The 25,155-nt window shown below is 37.9% G+C and overlaps 1 protein-coding gene across 1 annotated transcript in view; it reads right to left on the bottom strand.

Moving 5' to 3' along the window:
* ZYG11A (zyg-11 family member A, cell cycle regulator) overlaps nucleotides 1-25,155 on the bottom strand; it is a gene marked incomplete at its 3' end in the record, with an annotated part of 56,209 nt that overhangs the window by 13,929 nt on the left and 17,125 nt on the right. The window contains exons 3-6 of the mRNA XM_079933807.1: nucleotides 14,605-15,356; nucleotides 5,387-5,527; nucleotides 3,204-3,380; nucleotides 907-971 (exon numbers count right to left, since the gene is read on the bottom strand). Of these exons, the coding sequence (XP_079789933.1) occupies nucleotides 907-971; nucleotides 3,204-3,380; nucleotides 5,387-5,527; nucleotides 14,605-15,356 (1,135 nt within the window). The remainder of the gene's footprint in view (nucleotides 1-906; nucleotides 972-3,203; nucleotides 3,381-5,386; nucleotides 5,528-14,604; nucleotides 15,357-25,155) is intronic.

The following is a 25,155-nucleotide window of genomic DNA, read 5'->3' as shown; positions in this document are numbered from 1 at the left end:
ATCTGAATCGCAGACAGTGCTAAAATGCCACAGCAAACAAATCACTCAGCTAGACAGAATTCATGGCCCTTTATTCACGGCTTTTACTCAGCTCCAACAGATGACTGCTATACAGGAATGAAGGCTAGTTGAAAAAGAGCTTCCAACTTGTCAAAAGAAAGTGAAAATACAGATTTTTTTTTTTTTTAATGAGGAAGACCACCTTCCCCCTACTGTACTTTTAAAAGTCAACTCTCATGTTAAGTACACACTTTAATTAGATTTGAGAATGGCTTAGCCTACAGCCTTGCATGCATAAATCATGGGCTTTGTTCATATCAGGCTGTGGCTAATTTTCCTGTTGGCAGCAACTATTATTAATGGCAACGATTATTAATGTTTTGGAACTCATGAATCTGAGAGATTACAATGGCCTCAAGAGGAACCCCTCTGGAGTCTACAATGATGTTTTGTGTGTGTGTTTTTTTTTTTAAAAAAAAGCATTATCAATAAAATAATAACAAAAAGAATGGTTAATATTTAGAACAGTCTGCACTCTTATGCTAGGCACTGTGATAAGTACCTTACAAACATCATATCTAATCCTCCTAAGAGTCACTATTTTAAAAATGAGGAAACTTACGCACAAAGATAATGAAAGGGCTAGGACTTGATTCGATGTTTTACTCTCTGGAGCCCATGTTCTTACCACCCACTGCCCTAAACTGGAATCACACTTTGGGAGACAACACTTGCAAGTATAGTACTTCCGAACACCTCTGTGGAAAAATCTCAACAGAACATTCTCCCCAAACACTTTATCCCAGCCTTAATCAGACCCTTGCTAGGCTAACAACCAAAAGCCAACAATGCTCAGAGTAACACTGGTCAACACCCCAAAATCAGATAATCCAATTTTATACTTGCCTGTCAAATGGAACATCCACAAGAATCCTGGAATTGGTTAAGGAGAGAAGGCAATTCTTCTGTAACTTAACGGAATAAAGAAAAGTAATTCTGAGCAAATGTATACTCATTCTAAATAAAGATTCTAATTAAACATTTGGAAGGTGCTACTAATAAGCTTTTCTTATTGAGAGCTCGTCGTGTACCTGGTCCTCTCCAAGTTCTTCATTTAATCTTACTATTAAACTCTGTAACATTCACCTTTGCCTAAAGAACAATCTTTCCCTTTTTTGGCAAAGAGGAAGTCTCCCTTCTCCCTGAACCCTAGAAGGATCTATGTGGAGAGTTGCCTGCCTGTGTGTCAGTCCAAATCAATTACCGGAAGTCTGGCCCATCTACTGAATGATAAATGCCTTTACCAGATCTCATAACTAATTCTGTGATAGAGCTTCTACTTTCTACCTATGATTGGTAGGGATTGAACTATGTCTTTAAAGATAGGAAAGAAAGAGAAAAGGCCTTCTAGGAAAGCTTTAGGAATAGAAAAATATAACAGCTCTTTGAAAGGCCATGAGTAGGCCAGTGACATGCACTGCCATGACAGCAGTGTATGAGGCAGGGATAGCAAACCTGAAATGCCAGCAGGAACTAGGCAGTAACATAAACAAGTGAAGAAAGCAGAGTACGAAACAATAGGGCAGTGGTAGGAATTATGGCAAACTGGAGAATTCATACCCTTCTATAGGGGCAGCTGTTACTCAGCTCTAACTGATGACTGCCATGCAGGAATTAAGACTGAATTGAGAAGGATCATCTAACTTTTCAAGAGAAAGTGGAAATACAGATTTTTTTTTAAACAAGGGAAGACCACCTTCCTTGTATTTTTAATAAATTGATTCCCATTTTAAGTACACACTTCAATTAGATTTGACAAATTTATAAAGATGTGTAACAATACCACCCACCACCACCACAAGCAACATAAAAAATATTTCCATCACCCCAAAGAGTTCCACTGTGCCCCCTTCCACTCAGTCCCAACCCTGAAAATTCCAGCCCCAGAAAATTATACTGTCGTTACAGATTAGCCTTTATTAAGATTTCACATAAGTAAAATCATATGGTATCTACTCTTTTGCGTCTGGCTTATTTTGCTCAGCATATAATGTTTTTGAGATTCATCCATGTTGTATATGTATCAGTACTTCATTCCTTTGTATCACCAAGTAGTATTTCCTTATATGAATGTATCACAATTTGTTTATCTACTCACCTGCCGCTGGACATTAAGTTTTCAGTTTGGGGGGGATTAAGAATAAAGATATTATGAGCATTTGTGTATAAGTCGTTATATGGTTATATGATTTCATTTCTCTAGGAGTAAAATGACTACGTAGCATGAAAGAGGACTTTCATGTCTAACTTTCAAAGGAATTACCAGACTGTCGAACTGGTGGTTTTACCATTTTATCTTAACATCAGTATATGAGAATTTCAGTTTCTCTACACTCTTGTCAACACTTGGTATTGTCAGTTTTTTATTTCAATCAATCTAGGGGGTGTGTAGTGGTACCTAGGTGTGCAGTGGTATCCAAATGTGCTTTTAATTTGCATTTCCCTGATGGCTAAAGATACTGAGCATCTTTTCATGTGCTCATTTACCATCTGCCTATCTTCTTTGGTGAAGTATCTGTTCAAATCTTTTGCCTTCTTAAAAAATTGGTTTGTTTGTCTTGTGTCACAAGGCAAACAGTTCTTCACATTCTGGATAAAAGTCCTCTGTCATATACATAAAATGAACATTTTCCCCAGCCCTGGATTACCTTTTCATTTTTTAATGTCTGTGTGTGTTTGAGCAGAAGCTTCTAACTTTGATGAATTCCAATTTGTTATTTTTCTTTTATGATGTATGCTTTTTGTATCCTAAGGAAACTTTGCTTACTCTGACATCACGTTTTCTTCTAGAAGTTTTTAGCTTTTATATTATTTAGACCTTTAATTTAGCTTTTATATTTAGGTCTATGATTCAATTCAGTTTAATTTCACACATGATGTTAAGCCTATAGGATGTGCTAAAGTGTTAATAGTAGATGTTTCTGGGTAACTGGTTTCTGATCAATTTAAAAATTTTAAACCCTATTACTTATTTATATTTCTTATTTTTTCTATAACAAACATGAATTCCTTACCTATTTCTCTCTCCCTCCCTTCCTCCCTCTTTCTCTCTCTCTCAGGATGAAAAATCAGAACTAAATAAAAAATATTTTTCATATATTTGTCCTCAAGTAAGCAGCAGTCAAATATTCAAACCAAATTACCTGCTGGTAATGGGGGAAATTTTTCAGAGCCTTGAAAAGTAGACAGGTAACCTCTGACAACAGACGAACAGGCATCCCCCTGGCCAGGTCCTGGCGTGTTAAGTTGAGGGCACAAGCACTGGCTGTGAACTGCACTGGCAAATCCAATGGATGATTCCTCATTCCTATAGCCACAAGCTGAAGATGAACTTGTTTTTAGTGGCATGTGACAACATTAGCATTCTTTACACAGTCTTATTTTTGTGTTAGTTGTCAAAAATATTTGCTTATTGGGACAAAAAGTAACAGATTTCCCCCTTCCTCGGCATTTATTTTTTAGGACACCAGCAATACCTTTCAATCCAAATGTAGCCATTAACTAGCTGTGTGACTTTAGGTAACTCACTTCCTTTCTCTGGACCTCTGTTTCATCATCTGTGCCTTCACAGTCATTTATTGAGCCTCAATCCACCCAAGACATTACGATAAGCACTACAGGGGACATAACATCAATCACTTATACCCTACTCCTGAGCATAAGGCCTTATGAAAGAAATAAGGTATGTTAACAAATAACACTGTAAGGGAGGTCAAACCATGAAGCTGAAAAAAAGCACCAAAAAAGAGGTGTAAATAAAGTGCTGCCTAAGGTGGTTATGCAGGGAACAATCATTTCTGGTATGGAAGTCAAAGGCTTCATTCAGAGAACGCATTTAGGCAGGGTCTCAGATGGGATCTGGATAGGAGATGGAGGTAGGGGTGGAATGGAGAGGAATTACTAGGGAAGGGAAATGTGATAAGAAAAAACATAAAGTGGACAAAAAGGTGGGATGAGTCCACTGAGAGAAGGGGAAGAAATCTGAATTTGAAATAATCTGAAAAGTGGTAAAACCTAATATTAGGGAGTTCCCTGGTGGCCCAGTGGTTAGGATTTGGTGCTTTCACTGCTGTGACCGGGTTCAATCCCTGGTCGGGGATCTGGGATCCCACAAGCCATGCAACACAGCCACAAACAACAAAAAAAACCCTAACATTAGAAAGGCAACTAGAAGAGAGACTGCGTAAGACCTAGAAACAAATGTAAAATGAAGGTGTTATACTAAGCTTAGACCATACCTGCTCTAACATGCAGGGACGTGGTCTGCTTTGTCTATCGAATAGGGATAATCATCCTTACCCACTCAGAGACCAGTCTGCTGATACACACATGAACCATGATTTTATGAACTGTTAAGAGACCAGAGCCCCTTACTTTGACACCTACATGAACTCAGACCTGGGATACACTTCTCCTATGGAAAATGTCTTTTTTCTATATTGCTAAACTGCTCTTAGGATTTCACTGGATTGCCATCATCGACAATATAAACATGTATGAAGTAAAATAAACATGATTTTCAAAATCAAAAATCACACGGTCTTAGATATGAAAAGGACTTTTAGAACATCTAATTCAACCTCCTCCTTACAGATGGGAAACAAAGATCCCCAGTTTTTTCCTTTATACAGTACCATTTTTAAGTTATGAATAAATCTAATCTCCCATGGTACAGAAATAGCCCTAGTTTTATGGAACTACAAAAAATTACAAATGATAAAAACAAGGTGACTTTAAGACTCTTCATTTTTATGTTACATTTAATTTTAAATAATTGCAGTTTTCCTTCCCAAACCACTTAAAACTTCCAATTACATTTAAAATAAATTCATTCTTCCGTAAACCAAAGCAAAGTTGGCCCGATCGATACTGGTAATTTTACTTTATTCACAAAATGACTCTAAACGGTAGACTTGGTTACCTTCAATTATTGTTATTTTGTTCTGTTCTTATTGGGGATACTGTGTTTTCTTTCAGAAAACCATATTTTAGATTTTAAAGAGTAAAGAAATAAAACAATGTTTAGGCAAAGTGAATTCATGTTTAAAGATTAAGTCCTGCTTTAGACAAAATAGTGCAATGCTTCTAGAATCCCCTGCTCAGACCAAATTCAAAAATTTGAATGATTCTAATTGATTCAGAGGCTCAAAACAAGAGATGTTCTAGCAGTTTAAGCCTAACACCATTCTCCTCTATCTGTCAGGGCACTTTGCCTCACGATAGAATAAGGCATATAAGTTAACTGTATTCATCGTGTCTGATGAACAACTTTAATTGAACCAAATAATAAGTAGTAATAAAAACTACATTTCTGAGGTGCAGTTACCTTTAAAATAGCAGGCATGGCTACTTGCGTTGCAAATGTCTCTGCGAAGAGCTTGTAGAGAGCTTCCTTCATAAAACATGACCTATTCCTGTATCGGCTCAGTGCTTCTGAAATCTGACTCATATTGGCTCCTCCGGCAACCTGGAAAACAAGGATGTTACCAATAGGTTTCACCATTCACCTTCAAGCACAGGCTTTTAGAGCGTGTCCAGTGTTTGAAACAACAGATTTTCACTTAAATGTTTTAAGAGCTTTATGATCTTGATCTCATTCAATCATAATTCTAGTAGGTAAAAGTTCTTCTCAACCTCATTTCTACGTGGTGGGTCCAGAGAGGTGATGTACATTGTTAAATGTAACAAACCAGTTAAGTGGTGGGGCCAGATTCAAATACCATCTCCCTACAACTATATTACAGTTGAGACCGCAATTGAATACTAGCTAGCATGGAAATTCTTAAACAACCAATAAATAACCATGAATGCACGTCTTCTAAGTACTCATATAGAATGAATTAGACAATAAAAGACAGGGAAAAGACCACGTAAAATAACTAAGATGAAAAAGGAGTTAACCAGTTATATAATTAATTAATTAATATTAATATAATTCTTCCTTGCTACCACTGAAGTAATAATTTCAGAAAGTCTATATATAGACTTTGGGTCTGGAGGATAATGGTATCCTCCTGATCCAAACCATCAAATCAACAAAGAATGTAGATAAAACTAGATATTACGCAGTTTTCAGCATTCCTGGGTGGTGAAGAAAAGACGAAAATAAAGGGGTAAAATTCAGGATCCTACAAAATGAAAAGAAGAAAAACAACCTCTTCTCCACTCCACCATGACCAGTAGTCACATCACCCATTGAAGAAACATCACATCATTAAGTTGACAGAAGAGTGCTTTTGAATTAGGAACCCTGTCAATTAAATGCCAATAAATAAAAAGATTCAAACCAATTCCATAAAAAGCTACTGTAAGAAATTTTTTAAAAAGCAAATCTACACATTTCAGCTGAGAAAAACTCTTCCCATAAACCAACAACAAATCAGAAGAAAATTGTAACACAGCACTTTAAACTGAATTAAATCTTCTTAATCAGCATGTTAGGATGTGAAAAAACACCTTCAACAGAAAGATGATTAAACTCAGGAAAAAGACAAAATCATATCAAACAAAAATTAAGTTACAAAGTACCCAAGGAAGAGTAGAGTTGAACAAATATTTAGTAAGGAGAAGAAATGCAAGAAATAAACAAGAGAAAGAAATTTTAAGAAAGAAGAAGTAAAAAGGAATCTAAGATTGAGTGCTTATATAGAAAATAATAAAGAAGATCCAACACACATATACTTGAAGTTCCTGGGGAAGAAATGAACTAATATTTAAAACTACTACCAAGAAAAACTTTCCAGAAATAAAAAAAAGACCTAAATCAATACACTGAAATAATCTACCAGCTACCTGGGAAAACTGACCCAGATCAAGTCTGAGACATAGCACAATATAAGGATTAAATTTAAAGATAAAGAAAAAAATCTTCAGGGCCTTCACATAAAAAGATCAAACAAATTAGAGAATTAGACTGTCATCAGACTTAACAAGCAACACACAAAGCAATGTAACAGTGGACAAGCATTTTCAAGAAATAAGGAAAAAAAAAGTAAACAAAGGAGTTTATATCCATGCTTGCAACTTCTAGAGGAAGTATGGACAGTAAATTGTGGTTCAATTCCATAAATTTCAGCTCTTACCACAATAACTGCTGTCCATGCCCCAACCTACCCCCCAGCCACCAGCACATGCTCCTAGAGCTCCCTGCACTTAGCTTGTGAGAGCCCATGTGGGAAAACGGACCCTGCCCTCCAAATATCAGGGATCCGTGCTCTGATCACTGCTTGCTGCTTCTGATAACAGGTACAAAGAGGTGAGCAGCCACTGTTGTTGCACCCCCACCCCACCAACTGTTCAAAGCCCCTCTCCCACAGCTAAAGTGACTTCCAGGGGATTTAAAGGGCTGCCCCTTCATTGTTTTCTTTTTCCCCTTTTAGGAGACATTAATGACTATGACATTCAAAACAACTGCATATACAAAGGAAATTCCAAAGTGACTGCACATGCCCAGGAAAAGGCTCAAAAAAGACCTAAAAAGACCTTAAAGTTTATACTTCAGGCTGATCCTCAACACAGACCCAAAATACAAAAACAATAACAAAAGCATCAAAACCCAGGAAAGGAAAAAAACCTGATTTCCAGAGTTTCCATATTATTAGTTTCAAATGTCCAGTTTTCAACAACAACAAAAACAAATCATAAAGCATATTAAAAAATAGGAAAGCATAGTCCATTCAAAAGGAAAAAGAAGAAAAATCAAAAGACACAGTCCCTGGGGCTTCCCTGGTGGCGCAGTGGTTAAGAATCCACCTGCCAATGCAGGGGACACGGGTTTGAGCCCTGGTCCGGGAAGATCCCACGTGCCACGGAGCAACTAAACCCATGTGCCACAACTACTGAGCCTGTGCTCTAGAGCCCACGAGCCACAACTACTGAGCCCACGTGCCACAACTATTGAAGCCCGCACACCTAGAGCCCGTGCTTCGCAACAAGAGAAGCCACCTCAATGAGAAGCCCATGCACCGCAATGAAGAGTAGCCCCCACTCGCCACAACTAGAGAAAGCCCACAAGCAGCAACAACAAAGACCCAATACAGCCAAATTTTTTTTTAAATTAATAGTTTTTAAAAATCTTACAATAAAAAAATCAACTCAAAATGGATCAAAGACTTAAATTTATGACCTAAAACTATAAAACTCTTACAAGGAAACATGGGGCAAAATCTTCACAATATTATACTTGGCAGTGATTTCTTGGATATGACACCAAAGGAACAAGACAAAAGAAATGCAGACAAACTGAACTTCATGAAAAAAGACAACCCAGAGAATGGGAGAAAATATTTGAAAATCATATATCATAAGGAATTAATATCCAGACTACATAAAGAACTCCTATAACTCAACAACAACAACAAAAAAAACCCCAAGCAACCTGATTTAAAAGTTGGCAAAGGACTTCATCAGACGTTTCTTCAAAGACATACCAATGGTCAATAAGCTCCTTATAAAAGACGCCCAGTATCACTGATCAGTATGGAAATGCAAATCAAAACTTCAAGGGATTTCTCTGGCGGCCCAGTGGTTAAGACTCCGTGCTTCCAATGCAAGAAGTGTCGGTTCGATTCCTGGTCAGGGAATTAAAATGCCACAGGCCGCACAGTACAGCCAAAAAAATAAATAAAATAAAAATTAAAAGGGTTATCCCTGTAAAAAGAAAAAAAACTTCAATGAGATACCACCTCACATCCATTAGTATGGCTACTACTAAAAAATTTAAAAACAGGGATTTCCCTGGTGGCACAGTGGTTAAGAATCCACCTGCCAATGCAGGGGACATGGGTTTGATCCCTGGTCTCAGAAGATCCCACGAGCCATGGAGCAACTAAGTCCGTGCGCCAAAACTACTGAGCCTATGCTCTAGAGCCCACAAGCCACAACTACTGAAGTCCATGTGCCCTAGAGCCCGCATGCCACAACTACTGAGCCCACACGCCACAACTACTGAGCCCACACACAACTACTGAAGCCCATACACTCTAGGGACCACGTGCCACAATTACTGAGCCTGCGTGCTGCAAATACTGAAGCCCACACGTCTAGAGCCTGTGCTCCACAACAAGAGAAGCCACCGCAATGAGAAGCCTGTGCACCGCAACAAAGAGTAGCCCCCCGCTTGCCACAAATAGAAAGAAAGCCTGTGTGCAGCAACAAAGACCCAACCGAGCCAAAAATAAATTTAAAAAAATTTTTTTAAAGTCTCTGCTGCTATTTACAATAGCCAGACAGATGAATGGACAAAGAAGACGTGGCACATATATACAATGCAATATTACTCAGCCATAAAAAGAAACGATAAAATTGAGTTATTTGTAGTGAGGTAGATGGACCAAACTCTGTCATACTGAGTGAGGTAAGTCAGAAAGAGAAAAACAAATACCGTATGCTAACACATATATATGGAATCTTAAAAAAAAAAAAAAAAAAACGGTTCTGGAGAACCTAGGGGCAGGAGGAATAAAGACACAGATGTAGAGAATGGACCTGAGGACATAGGGAGGGGGAAGGGTACGCTGGGATGAAGTGAGAGAGTGGCATGGACATATATGCCAAATGTAAAACAGCTAGCTAGTGGGAAGCAGCCGCATAGCACAGGGAGATCAGCTCGGTGCTCTGTGTCCACCTAGAGGGGTGGGATAGGGAGGGTGGGAGGGAGACGCAAGAGGGAGGGAATATGGGGATATATGTATACATATAGCTGATTCACTTTGTTATACAGAAGAAACTAACACATCATTGTAAAGCAATTATACTCCAATAAAGATGTTAAAAAAATTTTTTAATGTCTCTGCTAACCTTTAAAAAATAAAAAATTTAAAATTAAAAAACAGAAAATAATATATGTTGGCAAGTATGTGAAGAAAACGGAAGATTTGTGCACTGTTAGTGGGAATGTAAAATTGTACAGCTGCTGTAGAAAACAGTATGGCAGTTCCTCAAAAAATTAATAGAATTACTATAAGATCTAGCAATTCCACTTCAGGACATATACCAAAAGAATTAAAAGCAGGGTCTTGGGAGTTCCCTGGTGGCCTAGTGGTTAGGATTCTGGGCTTTCACTGCTGTGGCCCAGGTTCAATCCCTGGAACTGAGATCCCTCAAGCTGTGTGGCACAGCAAAAAAAAAAAAAAAAAAGGCAGGGTCTCAGAGATATTTGTATACCCATGCTTGTAACAACATTATTCACAATTACCAACACAGCCAAAACATGGAAGCAACCCAAGTGTTCATCGATAATAAACAGACAAGCAAAATGTGGTAAACACATAATGGATGTTATTCAACCTGAAAAAGGCAGTATGCCACAACACGGATGAACCCTGAGGACGCTATGCAAAGTGAAATGAGCCAGTCACAAAAAGACAAGTACTGTGTGATTCCACTTACATGAGGTAGTTAGAATAGTCAAATTCATAGGGACAAAAGTAGAATGGGAGTTGTCAGGGTCCAGGGAGAAGGGGTAATGGGAGTTACTGTTTAATGGGTATAGAATTTCAGCCTTACAAGATGAAAAGAGCTATGAAGATGAATGGTGGTGACGGTTGAACAAAATTATGAATGTATGTAAAACCACTGAACTATACACTTAAAAAAGATTAAAATGATAAATTTTATGTTATATGTATTTTACCATCCCCTCCCAAAAAACGGGAACATGAACTGACACAGGATGATTTCCAAGACATACTGCTTAGTAAAAAAAGCAAAGTGTAGAGTACATATACTATGCTACCTATTGTGTAAGAAGAGGAAATTTTAAAACCTAAATATATGTGCTTAGTACTTTGACGATACTCTCAGTCAAGAGGGAAAAGAAAGAACTGCAAACATATCTTCAACTTTTTTTAGTAGGTTTGTGTTTCATAGTATAGGTGTGGGACTTCCCTGGTGGCGCAGTGTTTAAGACTCTGCGCTCCAATGCAGGGGGCCCGGGTTCAATCCCTGGCCAGGGAACTAGATCCCACATGCATGCCTCAACTAAGAGTTCCATGCCACAACTAAGGAGCCGGAGACCCGCAACTAAGGAGCCCTCCTGCTGCAACTAAGACCCGGCGCAACCGAATAAATAAATAAATAATGTAAAAGAAAAAAACAAGTAGTATAGGTGTAGCAACTCTGAAACTATTTTATATGTGTTGTAGGATTAAGCAAATGTGCTGACGCTTTTGAGAGCCAAAGTTATCACTGTGGGAAAGAGAGATACAAATACAGAATGTGGAAGGGCAAAGAACAGTGTGAGGATGGTCATTTGGAAGTATCACTTTTAAACTTACTTCATCTATTTCTTGGCTCTGTTTGCTGAAAGGGCTTAAAAACACATCTAGTACTCAAATATTGGTTTCCTCCTAAAAGGAACCAGGGTTTCTGGGAGAAATGTCTAATTCCAAGGCCAAAACAGAGAAGTATAAGAAGCCTAGAACGTCTTAGTTTGCCAGAAAGTAAAGAAGTACTCAAAATAATAACAACAACAAAAATGGGGGCATGTAAAAACTGACACGGGAGCTCTCATTGGCCAACCTGTGACAAATTGAGCATCACAATAATTAAGAAGAGTAATGAACTATAAATCATTGAAAACATCAGGAATCAATGAGTCCACATTAAGGATACGTTAGACTTGCTAAATGTAGAAAGGAGAGCTGGAGTTGGAAAATCACCACTTTGCAACCACTGCAGTAAAGATTGGTTCAGGTAAGAAACATCAATGGATGCTGTATCTAGATCAGAAAGTTTGATGAGGACCAGGATATTGGCATAGTCTTCTAATCTTATATATTGCTTATTAGTTTCAAGAGGAATAGTATTACCTATGTAGTGTAGAAACAATACAACAGTATATAGATAATATTTTATCTGCACCTGGCTATTTTACCTAGTACCTGAACAATACTTTGACCAAGTGATGAAAAGTAACTTCACTAATGAGGGGCACTGTGTGCTTCATGTTGTAATATACTTGAGAAGGACACAACATCCCTTATGTGGTATTCCGGGCAGAGATGGGAGAACCTGAATATAATTATGAGGAAGCATCAGACTAACCCAAAATGAGGAGTATTCTTCAAAAAAGCCAACGAAACAATGCTGGTCTGTATTCTTCAAAAATATCAATGTAACAAAGGACAGGAAGGACTAAGGAACTCTTCTAGTTTAAATTATAAAGAAATATGACAACTGAATGCAAAAATAATCCTGGACTAAAAGGAAAAATATTTTATAAAGGGCATTACTGGGATAATATATATAGTAGATTATATAAAAGTATTGCATCAATGCTAAATTTCCTGAAATTTGATAGCTGCACCGTGGTCATCCTTGAGACTATCCTTGCTCCCGGAAGAGTCCAGGAGACTATCCTTGCTCTAGGATATACAAACTAAAGTATGCTAAGGGGCAGAGGGGCATGATGTACGCAACCTACCCTCAAGAAAAAAACTCTGTGCGTGTGTGTGTGCACGTGTGTGTACACGTGCATGTAGAGATAAAATATGAAAAAACAAATTTGGAAAAATATTTAAAGTTAGTGATCTGCAAAGTTAAAAATTATTTAAAAATAATTTTTCAAGTACTATACATAGATCAACTGCCCAACGACCTACACATTATTAAGAATCTAAACGCTGGATATATTCTAAAATTTTTTAAAGTTTTGTGATCATCCAGATGTAAGAGCTGAAAGAGAAACAAAGGATAAGCCATACTAAGGCTAAGCGGAAGACCAGATAGATGCTGCATCACCCTCTCTCTCCAGGGCTTCCTATAGATGTCATTACAAAACAATCCTCAAAAGGGATTCTTGCTACGCCCCACCAGTGGATCAACAAGGATTTCTTAGCAAATGAAAATGTTACATGGCTCTTAATACTAATGGCGGGTGCCCTTTCCACCCATTTTAAAGCAATTAAGTACACGTTGCCCACTCTAACACTGGGTGCAGGAAATAACACATACTTGTTCTGTTAGGTTTTCACTAACACTTAATTTTATCCATTTTAATTTAAGCAAACTTTTGATTAACCCAAACAAAAATACTTAGTATATTTTGCATCTGATTCTAGCAATACATGTTTCTCTTAAATATAAGATTTTCTGAAACACACCTTTTAAACTTACCATACCTTACACTCCGTGTAAGTCTAGATTAAGATCTTTAGAGTTTCTTAGTACTAGGAAGATTATGGTCTCTCCTCTCCATCCCCACAATATCCAACACTGTATATAAGGCATAATTTAAAATTTTCAAAATAAACTAAACTTACATGTATACCAGATAAAGGTTATTGAAAGAAGACTTCTCTCATTTTCTTTTGGTGTACCCACTTTGACAGTATCTTAACTACATGCATAATCTGCCTACAGAATATTCTAGCACTTGTCCAATATTACTGTATATATCAGGAGTTGATGTGTTAAAATCTATTTTTTTAAATCACTGTGGTCTTTTGATCATTGTGACACTAAATGCCATTAATCTGAAACTGGCCTAGGTGTTCATTTGTGGTAAACATCTCTACTATACACATTTAATTTGAAAGTTCAAATTATCTATTTGTAGCCTAATGACGTAACTGATGGCTTCCACCTTCATTAACAAGCCAGAAAATTAAAAGGACTTTAAAATACAACAATTGCTATTTTCAAATCAAAAGAATAAAACTGTGAAAACAACTAATGACTGTAAATCACTTTTCTCTCTCACCCTAGGAAAAATTACATACGGTATAATTATTTTTTTAAAGGGGTTCTTTTAAAGTGGTGGTTCTGAACCTCGGCTGCACGCTAGAATTACGTGCAAGCTTTCAAAATCCTGATGCCCAGAACAAGTCCCAGACCCATGAAATCAGAATCTCTGGGGAATGGGACACAAGCATCCGTGCATTTTAAAGCTTCCAAAGTGTTTATAATGTACAGCTGAGGTAGAAGGCCACTGTTTTAAAAGAGAAATATTCTAGATATTTAAATATATGCTGCTTTAAAAACAGCACCATGAGAGGCTATAAACATATTCCAGCAGTGTTCAATGCTTTTTTCTTAAGACTCTTTTAAAAATTGCTTTTCGTCATGCCTTCACCAAAAATGGTGTTAGGCATATTGATCACCTGCCTTATTCATTATATTTAGCTGTTACTAGAGGTGAAAACACTAGTTTTAGAGTCACAAAGACCAGGATACAAGTCTCAGCTCTATCATTTAATACTTCTATGACTGTGGATAAGTAGCTTAACTTCCCTGAGCTTCCATTTCCTCATCCATAAAAAACAATGTGCATGACATCTGGCACGTAAGAGGTAATGTATAAATGGCTCTGCTTATCATTATCAAACCAGACTCGAAGACGTGGAGGCTAGGACTGTATCTTGTTTAAGGTTATATTTTCACAACCTACCACACAGTAGCTACGCAATAATTCTTAATTAAGCTCCTCAAGAATTTTTTAATCTGTCTTTGTAACCCTAATGCCTAGTACAGATTCTGATATACAACAAAAACTTAAAACTGTTTTGAACAAATGAAACAAACTTATTTCAGTAAAGAACAAACCCTCAAGTCTTGCGCTGTAGCAAAGAATTCAGAATAACCAGCATCCGTAGCCAATAATCCCACAAATTGCATCGCAGGCCGCTGCTGTATAAACAGTTCTACAGCTTCATCAGTGATGCAACTGCCCCCAGAAATGTCCAGTGACACAATGTTAGGCAGAATATCCTTCTGCTGTAGCAAATGAAAAGCTAGATCTGACTTGAGTTGCCTGTGATCAGAAATATCAAGGTGAAGCAGACATTTAAGTTCTCTAATGACTGCGAGAATCTGTGGTTTGGTCATGGTCAGGCATTTTAGATAGTGCATTGTGAGAGATCTGAGTCGATCCTTACAGGTGAGGAGTGCAGAGATGTTAGTGACCAGAGTATTAGAGATATCCAAGCTTTCCAGTCTGGGTAACTGAGAAACATTAGCCAGGTCTTCACTATGAAAACAAACACTGAAAACACTTAAGATGCGAAGACCGGTGAGCTGACCAAAGAACAACAGTCTTGAATTGCGAGGGATGCTTGCTGAGTCCAACAGGAGACATCGGAGGTTTTGCTGGATCCAGCTATTGCTGCAGAGTCCACTTAGGATGTCTGGAATTGAGAGGTCAGTGTGTACTGCAGTAGCATCCAGTTCAATGAGTCTGTGATGGCAGAAGGCTTGTATGAATGCAGCTGTAGATATTTTAGCTTTCTGAATACTGACCAGCTTCAGTTTCATTTGGTTGCCTCGGAAAATGCTTGCCGTTCTATCAGTCAGCTTGCCTATAAGAGAACCAGAACCAGCTTGTAATAACAACTAAATCTCATGCCTTTTCCAGGAGGTGTTATGGCCAAAGAACTTTGACAGATGCTAATAATAACAACAATAATGACCTACATTTACTGCTTACTCTGTGCCAAGCACTGTTGTAAACCCTTTACTCAAATCATCTCATTTACTCTTTACAATAACACCATAAAAGAACTATGATTATTACCATCTTATAGCCGAGGAAACTCGAGCTTAAAGAGGTTAAGTAACTTGCTCAAGGTCAAAATGTGTGGCAGAATCAAGCATCAAAACCAGTTTGACTCCAGAGCCCACAGTTTTAACCACAGCAACCTTGTTCACAGAAAAAAAAGAACAAAATAAAAGAGGTAGGTAAGTATAGGGTATATAATATGAAAACAGCACTAATGACTACTTTTAACCAAATTGGTGCACAGCCTTTGGTAAGTCACTTACCTCTCTAGGCCTCATTTTCCTCATCTGTAAAATGAGTGGGTTATACTAGATTTCATTTAGGAACGATTTACTAAGCATCTTCTATGTGTGAGATCCCATGTTAAGTAATAGGCTCACAAGGTAATTAGACACCTGTGACCATAAAGAATTCAGTCTAGGAAGCATGTCAGGCAAATAAATTATTATAATAATGTATTATATCCAATGGTGATTCATACCAGGTACTGAATTAATACAAATGAGGTTAACATCGGGGAAGGTTTTTAAGAATGGAATATCAGTTTCCCAGGGTGAAGGTGGAAGGTGGAAGAACACGCCAAAGACATGGAGGCACAGAACAACAGATTTTTCAGAATGACCCTAAGTAGATCAGTGCTACTGGCCCATAGCGTACAAGAGGAAGCATGGCTGGAAATGAAAGTGGAGAGGGAGGTAAAAGGCAGATGGGGCCCGTAAACAAAGCTAGGAAACGCAGACGTTTACCCTATAAACAATAATGAACAACTCAAAATTTTTAAGCAAAAAAAAATGGTCATAATTATTTTTTTAGAAAGACCAATTATGTGATAATGTAACAAGAATTAGGATGGTATTTGATGGGAGTGAGATGGGACAAGAGATTATTAATGATTTTAATGATGAGAAATGAAAGTTTAAACTGACAGAACATGGTAGCTGAATGGACTAGGGGAAAGAATTGAGGAAAAAGGTGTATAAGATGGTTCACAAGTTCCCAGTTTGAGCTGGGCTGTGCTACTAAGATAGGAAAAAGGAGACCCCAATATTCAAGGCTTTGAGAAGGAACTTATTACATTTATTCAACAAATATCAAGTGCTCAAGGTATGCAAAGTGCTATGCTACAAGCTGAGGATGGTGAATGAGACAGACATGGCTCCTGCCATCTTGGCGTTTATTTACATCCTAGAAGGAGAACACAGATACAAAAGAATATAAAACAAGCAGAATACTACTAACATTAAAAATGTAGTCAGTGTTCTAAAGGAAACAAACAAGACAAGAATATAATACAGGGGTGGGGAAAAGGAGGAGGAGGACAAGAATCTTGTTTCTCGGTGAGGTATGAGGAGGCGACATTTAAGCTGAGACCAAAAGGATATGAAAAGCAAAGGCAGCTGTCATTCCAGACACGAGGAGCTAAAGACCTGATATGGGAAAGAGCTTGGCTTTTTCTGTGAAATGAGAGAAAAGCAGTGTGGCTGAAGCATAGTTGGTGAACGGGATACCAGCATCTGACAGGTTAGAGACAGAGGCAAGAGTCAGACCTTACAGGCCAGGGTAAATAATTGGCATTTTATCCTAAGTACAAGGAGAAGCCTTTAAAGAGTGACAGAGGTGTAGACAGATCTGATTAAGGTATAAGAGGACTGCTCTCTGCCGTGTGGCAGAGCTTGGCGAGGGGCAGAATTGGAGGTAAGGAAACCATTTGGGAGACCAGGGGAGAAGTAAGAGAAAGGTGTCAATGACAGGGGCTAGGAGGAAAAGAACGTTTGAGATATGTATTTTGAAGACAGAAAATGTGTCAACAGAATCAAGGGTAGAGGGAGGAGGAATGAAAAATGACTCCTAAGTCACTGAACAACTAGGAGGATTTTGAGATGGGAGGAAATGGCAGTGTAGCAGATGCCGTGATGGGACGCCAGATCGCATTTAGAGATAAAGGACTTACTACTTGAGCTGCTGGGAATGCCACCACCTGACAGCCCTCATCTATGGGGACTGCATCAGCTGAAAAGAACTGCTGCACCCATGGTCATACCACTTTCCCATGGAAACCCATATCCCAAGACTGTGTTGGGAGGTATAAAGATCCAGCCCTCACGCCCTAATGCAACACAGATCTGAGTAGTTATTCCACCTTCAGGACTTCCCATAAGATCAGCCGAGGTCTTCTCAGTTCTACATATTTTAAATCTAAAAGACTGAAGCATAAACATTTGGAATTAATCAGCATAGAGACAGTATTTAAAACCATGGGAATGGATGACATGAGAATGTAAGAAGAGGAGGAACAAGGACCAAGTACCAAAAAGCATCTATGTTTAAGATCAAATAGCAGAATGAGGAATAATAGCCATGATAATAACTAACCATTTTGGAATGTTCTGAACATTTTAGATATACTAACTCCCTGAATCCTCATAAAACCCAATGAAGTATGTATTACTATTAGTCATACTTTACAGATGAGATGAGGCATAAGGAACTTAAGTAACTGGCCCATGGAAATGGTGGCAAACCCAAAGAGTCTGGCACCAAAGCCAGAACTCTTACCCTTTCTGTACTACCAGATGAGCAGACAGATAAGCAGCAGCCACTGAGGTAGAAGAAAACCAAAAGAATATGATGATTCAGCAGCCCAGAGAAGAGTTATAAGATATGTAAGAGGCATCCTGGATATGTGATTCTGGAGCTTAGAATAAAGACCTGCACTGGAAACTCTGGGAAATTCAAGTAGAAGTGGTAGCTAAATCAAACAAAATTACCCAGGTAGTGTACAAAGTGAGAAGGGTACCCAAGACAGAAACTTGAGGAACATAAAACATTTAACGTATATATGGAGAAACAGAGGCATACAAACGAAACTGTGGAATAGTAACCAAGGATAAAATTAAAAAACAGAAAAACAAAGTACTCTAAGCCAGGAAAGTTGAGAGTAATAAACATTGTCATACATACAAGAACCCCTGATGATTTAATAAATCTAGGAAGGTAACAATCATCTATGGCCACCAAAAGTGAAAAACAACCAGGCAATCAGACTTTATTCACACCCTTAAGAAGTATAGGGCACTACCAAACATCAAACCTGAATCTGATCAAGCCTCTACCTCTAATTTCCAATTTATAGGAATTACAAGGATCAGAGAAACATGTCAAATCATTGCAGTCAAACAATGGTAAAGTCCAGATTGTAGGACACTTTACAAAACAAATGACCAGTTTCTTTAAAAAAAAAGAAAATAACTGGAAAATCCCCAAATACATGGAGATTAAACAACACACTTCTAAATAACATGAGTCAAAGAAAAAATGTGAAGAGAAACTGAAAAATATTTTGAATTAAATGAAAATGAAAACACAACTTATCAAAATCTATGGGATGCAGCAAAGGCAGTGCTTAGAGGGAAAGTTATAGCCCTGAATGCATATATTAGAAAAGAAAGATCTAAAATCAATAATCTAAGTTCCCATTTTAGGAAACTAGAAAAAGAAGAGCAAATTAAATTCAAAGTAAGCAGAAGAAAAGAAATAAGAATTAGAGCAAAGGGAGTAACATCAGCAACATGGCAGAGTGAAACACTACCGTGGTCTCTCCCCTTCAATCTACAACCAATAAAACATCCATCCACAATGCACATATAAACAGCTCATACAACTCAATATCAAAAAAACAAACAACTCGATTTAAAAATGGGCAAAGACCTGAAAACACATTTCTCCAAAGACATGCATATGCCCAACAGGCATATGAAAAGATGCTCAACATCCCTAATCACCAGGGAAATGCAAATCAAAACCACAATGAGATGTCACCTCATTCCTGTCAGAATGGCTATCATCAAAAAGAACACAAATAACAAATGTTGGCGAGAATGTGGAGAAAAGGGAACCCTCATATGCTGTTGGGTGGGAATGTAAATTGGTACAGCTACTGGGGAAAACATCATGGAGGTTTCTCAAAAAAACTGAACTACCATATGACCATCAATTCCACTCCTGGGTATATATCCAAAGAAAAAATGAAAACACTAATCTGAAAAGATACATACATCCCAATGTTCATAGCAGCGTTATTTACAACTACCAAGATACAGAAGCAGGGCTTCCCTGGTGGCGCAGTGGTGGAGAATCTGCCTGCCAATGCAGGGGACACGGGTTCGAGCCCTGGTCCAGGAAGATCTCACACGCTGTGGAGCAACTAAGCCCGTGCACCACAACGACTGAGTCTTCGCTCTAGAGACCACGAGCCACAACTACTGAAGCCCACGCGCCTAGAGCCTGTGCTCCGCAACGAGAAGCCACCACGATGGGAAGCCCATGCACTGCAACAAAGAGTAGCTCCTGCTCTATGCAACCAGAGAAAGCCCGCGCGCAACAACGAACACCCAACGCAGCCAAAAGTAAATAAATAAAATTTTAAAAAAAATTAAAAAAGACATGGAAGCGACCGAAGTGTCCATCAACAGATGAATGGATACCAGCCTTACAACAAATGTTAAATGAACTTCTCTAGGTGGGAAACACAAGAGAAAAAGACCTACAAAAACAAACCCAAAATAATTAAGAAAATGGCAACAGGAACATACATAAAGATGAATGGATAAAGAAGGTGTGTATATGTATGTGTGTGTGTATATACAACATTTATATTTATATATTACATTTTTATATATAATTTTTATATTTATATATTTTATATATTTATATTTATATAAAATTGACTACTACTCAACCATAAAAGAGAACAAACTTTGCCCATTTGCAGCAACATGGATGGATTCAGAAAGCATGATGCTAAGTGAAATAAGTCAGACAAAGAAAGACAAATACTGTATGATATCACTTATATGTGGAGCTTAAAAAAATACAACAAACTAGTGAATATAACAGAAAAGAAGACACACAGATATAGAGAACAAACTAGTGATTACCAGTGTGTGTATGTGGGCAATAATAGAGGTAGGGGACTGGGAAGTACAAACTACTGGTGTAAGAAAGGCTACGAAGATGTACTGTACAACACAGTAAATATAGCCAGTATTCTGTAATAACTGTAAATGGACTATAATCTTTAAAAATTATATACAAATTTGAAAATTAAAAAAATAAAGAGGATGAATGATGTACCAAAAAAACCCTATTATCAAAATGGCAAGAAATAAGTACTGGCAAGGATGTGGGAACCCTCATACACTGTTAGTGGGAATGTAGATTGGTGCAGTCACTATGGAAAACAGTATGGAGAGTCCCACAAAATTACAAATAGAGCTGCCATATAATCTAGCTATCCCACTTCTGGGTAGTTATCCAAAGAATACAAAAACATTAATTCAAAAAGATACATGCACCCCTATGGTCACTGCAGCATTGTTTACAATAACAAAGATATGGAAACAATCTAAGTGCCCATCAACAGATGAATGGATAAAGAAGATGTGGAATATGTACAATGGAATACTACTCAGCCATTAAAAAAAATGAAATCTTAGCATTTCTGACAACATGGATGGACCTTGACGGTATTATGCTCAGTGAAATTAGTCAGACAGAGAAAGACAAATACCATACAATTTCACTCTTATGTGGAATATAAACAAACAAAATAAGAAAAACTAAAGCAAACAGAAACATGTAGATAGAAAAAACAGAGTAGTGTTTATCAGACAGGAAGAAGTGGAGGGGAGGGCAAAACAGGTAAAGGGGATCAACTGTATGGTGACAGAGGAAACTAAATTTTTGGTGGTGGGTACACCATATTTCTATAGAGAAGTAGAAATATATTCTGTACGTGTAAAACTAGTAATGTTATAAACCAATGTTACCTCAGATCAATAAAGGAAAAAATCAATAAAACCATAAACTGGTTCTTTGACAAGACCAATAAAATCAGTAAGACTCTAGCCAGACTAAAATAAAGAGACAAATTACTAATATCAGAAATGAGAGAGAGGACATCACTACAGATCTCATGGACATTAAAAGGATATGATGGGGCTTCCCTGGTGGCGCAGTGGGTTTGAGTCCGTCCGCCTGCCAATGCAGGGGACACGGGTTCGTGCCCTGGTCCGGGAAGACCCCACATACCACGGAGCGGCTGGGCCCGTGAGCCATGGCCGCTGAGCCTGCCTGTCCAGAGCCTGTGCTCTGCAAGGGGAGAGGCCACAACAGTGAGAGGCCCGCGTACCACAAAAAAAAAAAAGAATATGATGGGCTTCCCTGGTGGTGCAGTGGTTGAAAAGCCACCGGCCAATGCAGGGGACATGGGTTCGAGCCCTGGTCTGGGAAGATCCCACATGCCGCAGAGCAGCTAAGCCTGTGCACCACAACTACTAAGCCTGCACTCTAGGGCCCACATGCCTCAACTACTGAGCCCATGCACCACAACTACTGGGCCTGCACTCTAGAGCCCATGAGCCACAACTACTGAGCCTGCATGCCACAGCTATTGAAGCCTGCACGCTTGGAGCCTGTGCTCCGCAGCAAGAGACGCCTCCGCAATGAGAAGCCTGTGCACTGCAACAAAGACCCAATGCAGCCAAAAATAAATAAATTTATTAATTTTTTAAAAGAAGGATATGAAAGGAATACTATGAACAGCTCTATGCCCACAAGTTTGATAACCTAAATTAAATGGACCAAATCCTTGAAAGGCACAATCTACCAAAACTCACACAAAAAGAAATAGACAATGTGAATGGATCTGTATCTATTAAAGAAATTGAATCAATAATTAATAACCTTCCAAAACAAAAAGCACCTGGATGGGTTCACTGGTGAATTCTACCAGACATTTAAGGAAGAAATTGTACCAGTTCTCTACAATTTCTTTCAGAGCATAGTAGCACAGTGGATACCTCCTAACTCATTCTTTGAGGCCAGCATTACCCTAACACCAGAACCACAGAGCACCTGGGACTTTCCTGGTGGAACAGTGGATAAGACTCCATACTCCCAATGCAGGGGGCCCGGGTTCAATCCCTGGTCAGGGGACTAGATCCCATATGCATGCCGCAACTAAGAGTTTGCAAGCCACGACTAAGGAGCCTGCATGCCGCAACTAAGGAGCCTGCCTGCCGCAACTAAGACCTGGTGCAACCAAATAAATAAAAAATAAAATAAAATAAGAAACAAACCACAGAGCTACTATGAAAGAAAACTATAGACCAATATCTCTCATGAACACAGATGCAAAAATCCTCAACAACAACAAAAAAAACTCAACAAAATATTAGCAAATCAAATCTAACCATGTATTTTTTCTTAGGCTGGGGGGGCTGCATTGGGTCTTTGTTGCTGCACACGGGCTTTCTCTAGTTGCAGCAAGCAGGGGCTGCTCTTCGTTGCAGTGCGTGGGCTTCTCATTGCAGTGTTTTCTCTTGTTGCACAGCACAGGCTCTAGGCACGCAGGCTTCAGTAGTTGTGGCAAGCAGGCTAAGTAGTTGTGGCTCATGGGCTCTAGAGCACGGGCTCAGTAGTTGTGGCACACAGGCTTAGTTGTTCCGCGGCATGTGGGATCTTCCCAGACCAGGGCTCGAACCCGTGTCCCCTTCATTGGCAGGCAGATTCTTAACCACATGCCACCAGGGAAGTCCCAACAATGTATTTTAAAAGTACATGTATATCCTATTTAGCATGAATAACCAGAAGGATTAAAAAACTATTTTCTATACAGAAAAACTACAAAAGATTGACAGTGAAATAGAAGATTAAAACAATTATAAACCAACTAGATCTAACAGAAATCTACAGAACAACTCACCCAATAATGGCAGAATATATATTCTTCTCAAATGCACTTGGAACATTCTCCAAAATAGAGCATATATTGGGCCAAAAAACAAATCTCAATAAATTTTTTAAAACTGAAATAAAGTATGTTCTCAAAGTACAGTTAAATGAATTTAAAAATTAATAACAAAGAAATCTGGAAATTCAAAAGTATTTGGAAATTAAACAATATATTCCTTAAAACGCAGTGGGTCAAAGAAGAAATCAAAAGGGAAAAATCAGAAAATAATTTGAGATGAATGAAAAATAAAGACAACATACAAAAACTTACAGGATGCAGCTAAAGCAGTGCTTGAAGGAAATTTATAGCTCTAATTGCATATATTTAAAAAAGAAGCTCTCAAATCAATAACCTAAACTTCTACCTTAAGACACAGGGAAAAGAAAAGCAAACCAAACACAAAATGAGCAGGAGGAAGGAAATAATAAAAATTATAATGAGAATTAATGAAATGGAGGACAGAAAAGAAAATAAAGTAAAAAAAAAAATGAATGAAATCAAAAGATGGTTTTTGAAAAGATCAACAAAGTTGACAAAACTTAGCTCTACTGACCAAGAAAAAAAGAGAACTCAAATTTCTAAATGAGAATTGAAAGGGACAGAACTACTGACCTTGCAGAAATAAAATGAATTGTAAAGAAATATCATGAACAGACTGTATGCTGATAAATATAATTTAAATGAAATGGATAAGTTCACAGAATAACACAAACTACCAAAGCTACTGAAGAAGAAACAGACAATATGAATAGACCTATAACAAGTAAACAGATTGAATTAATCATCAAAAAACTATCCACATAAAGAGGCCAAGAGGGCTTTACTGTTGAAATCTACCAAACATTTAAAGAAGAATACATACCAATTCTTCACAAACTCCTCTAAAAAAAAAAAAGAAAGAACACCTCCCAATTCATTGAGGTCAGTTTTATCCTGATGCCAAAAATCCATATAAAGACATCACAAGAACAGAATATCACAGACCAAAATCCTTTTAAATTATGGATGCAAAAATCTTCATCAAATTACCAGCAAACTGAATCTAGTAATAAACAAAAAGATTTATACAATGTGACCAAGTGGGATTTATCCCAGAAAAGCATGGATTAACATCCAAAAGCAAATTAATGTAATACACCACATTAAAAGAATAAAAAACAAAACCCACGTGAACATTTCAACAAATGCAGAAAAAGCCAACACCCTCTTCCTGATGAATACATTCAACAAACTAAAATAGAAGGGAACCTCCTCAGCCTGTTAAGGGCAATTACAAAAAACCCAAAGCTAAAATCACTCTTAATGGTAAAAGACTAGATGCTTTCCCCCTAAGATCAGGAAAAGAAAAGGGTGAATGTTTCAATACTTCAACTTTGTATTGGAGGTTCTAGCCAGGGAAGTTGGACAAGAAAATCAAATAAAAGGCATCCAAATTGGAAAGGAAGAAGTAAAACCATTTCCATTTGCAGATGACATGATCTTGTATACAGAAAATTCTAAGAAATCCTTTAAACTATTAGAACACATAAATCAATTCAGCAAGTTTCCAGGGTATATGATTAACATAAAAAATCAATTGTAGGGACTTCCCTGGTGGTCCAGAGGTTAAGACTCCGTGCTTTCAATGCAGGGGGCACGGGTTTGATCCCTGGATGGGGAACTAAGATCCTACATGCCGCATGGCACAGCCTAATAAAAATTTTAAAAATAATTTTAAAAAATCAATTGGAAAAAAAAAAAATCAATTGGATTTCTGTACACTAAAAATGAACAATCCAAAAATGAAATTAAGAAAGCAATTGTG

The sequence above is a fragment of the Stenella coeruleoalba genome (assembly GCF_951394435.1).
Source record: "Stenella coeruleoalba genome assembly, chromosome: 1".
NCBI lineage: Eukaryota > Metazoa > Chordata > Mammalia > Artiodactyla > Delphinidae > Stenella > Stenella coeruleoalba.
The sequence above is the reverse complement of the archived record's forward strand: the minus strand, read 5'-3'. Positions and strand labels throughout refer to the sequence as shown.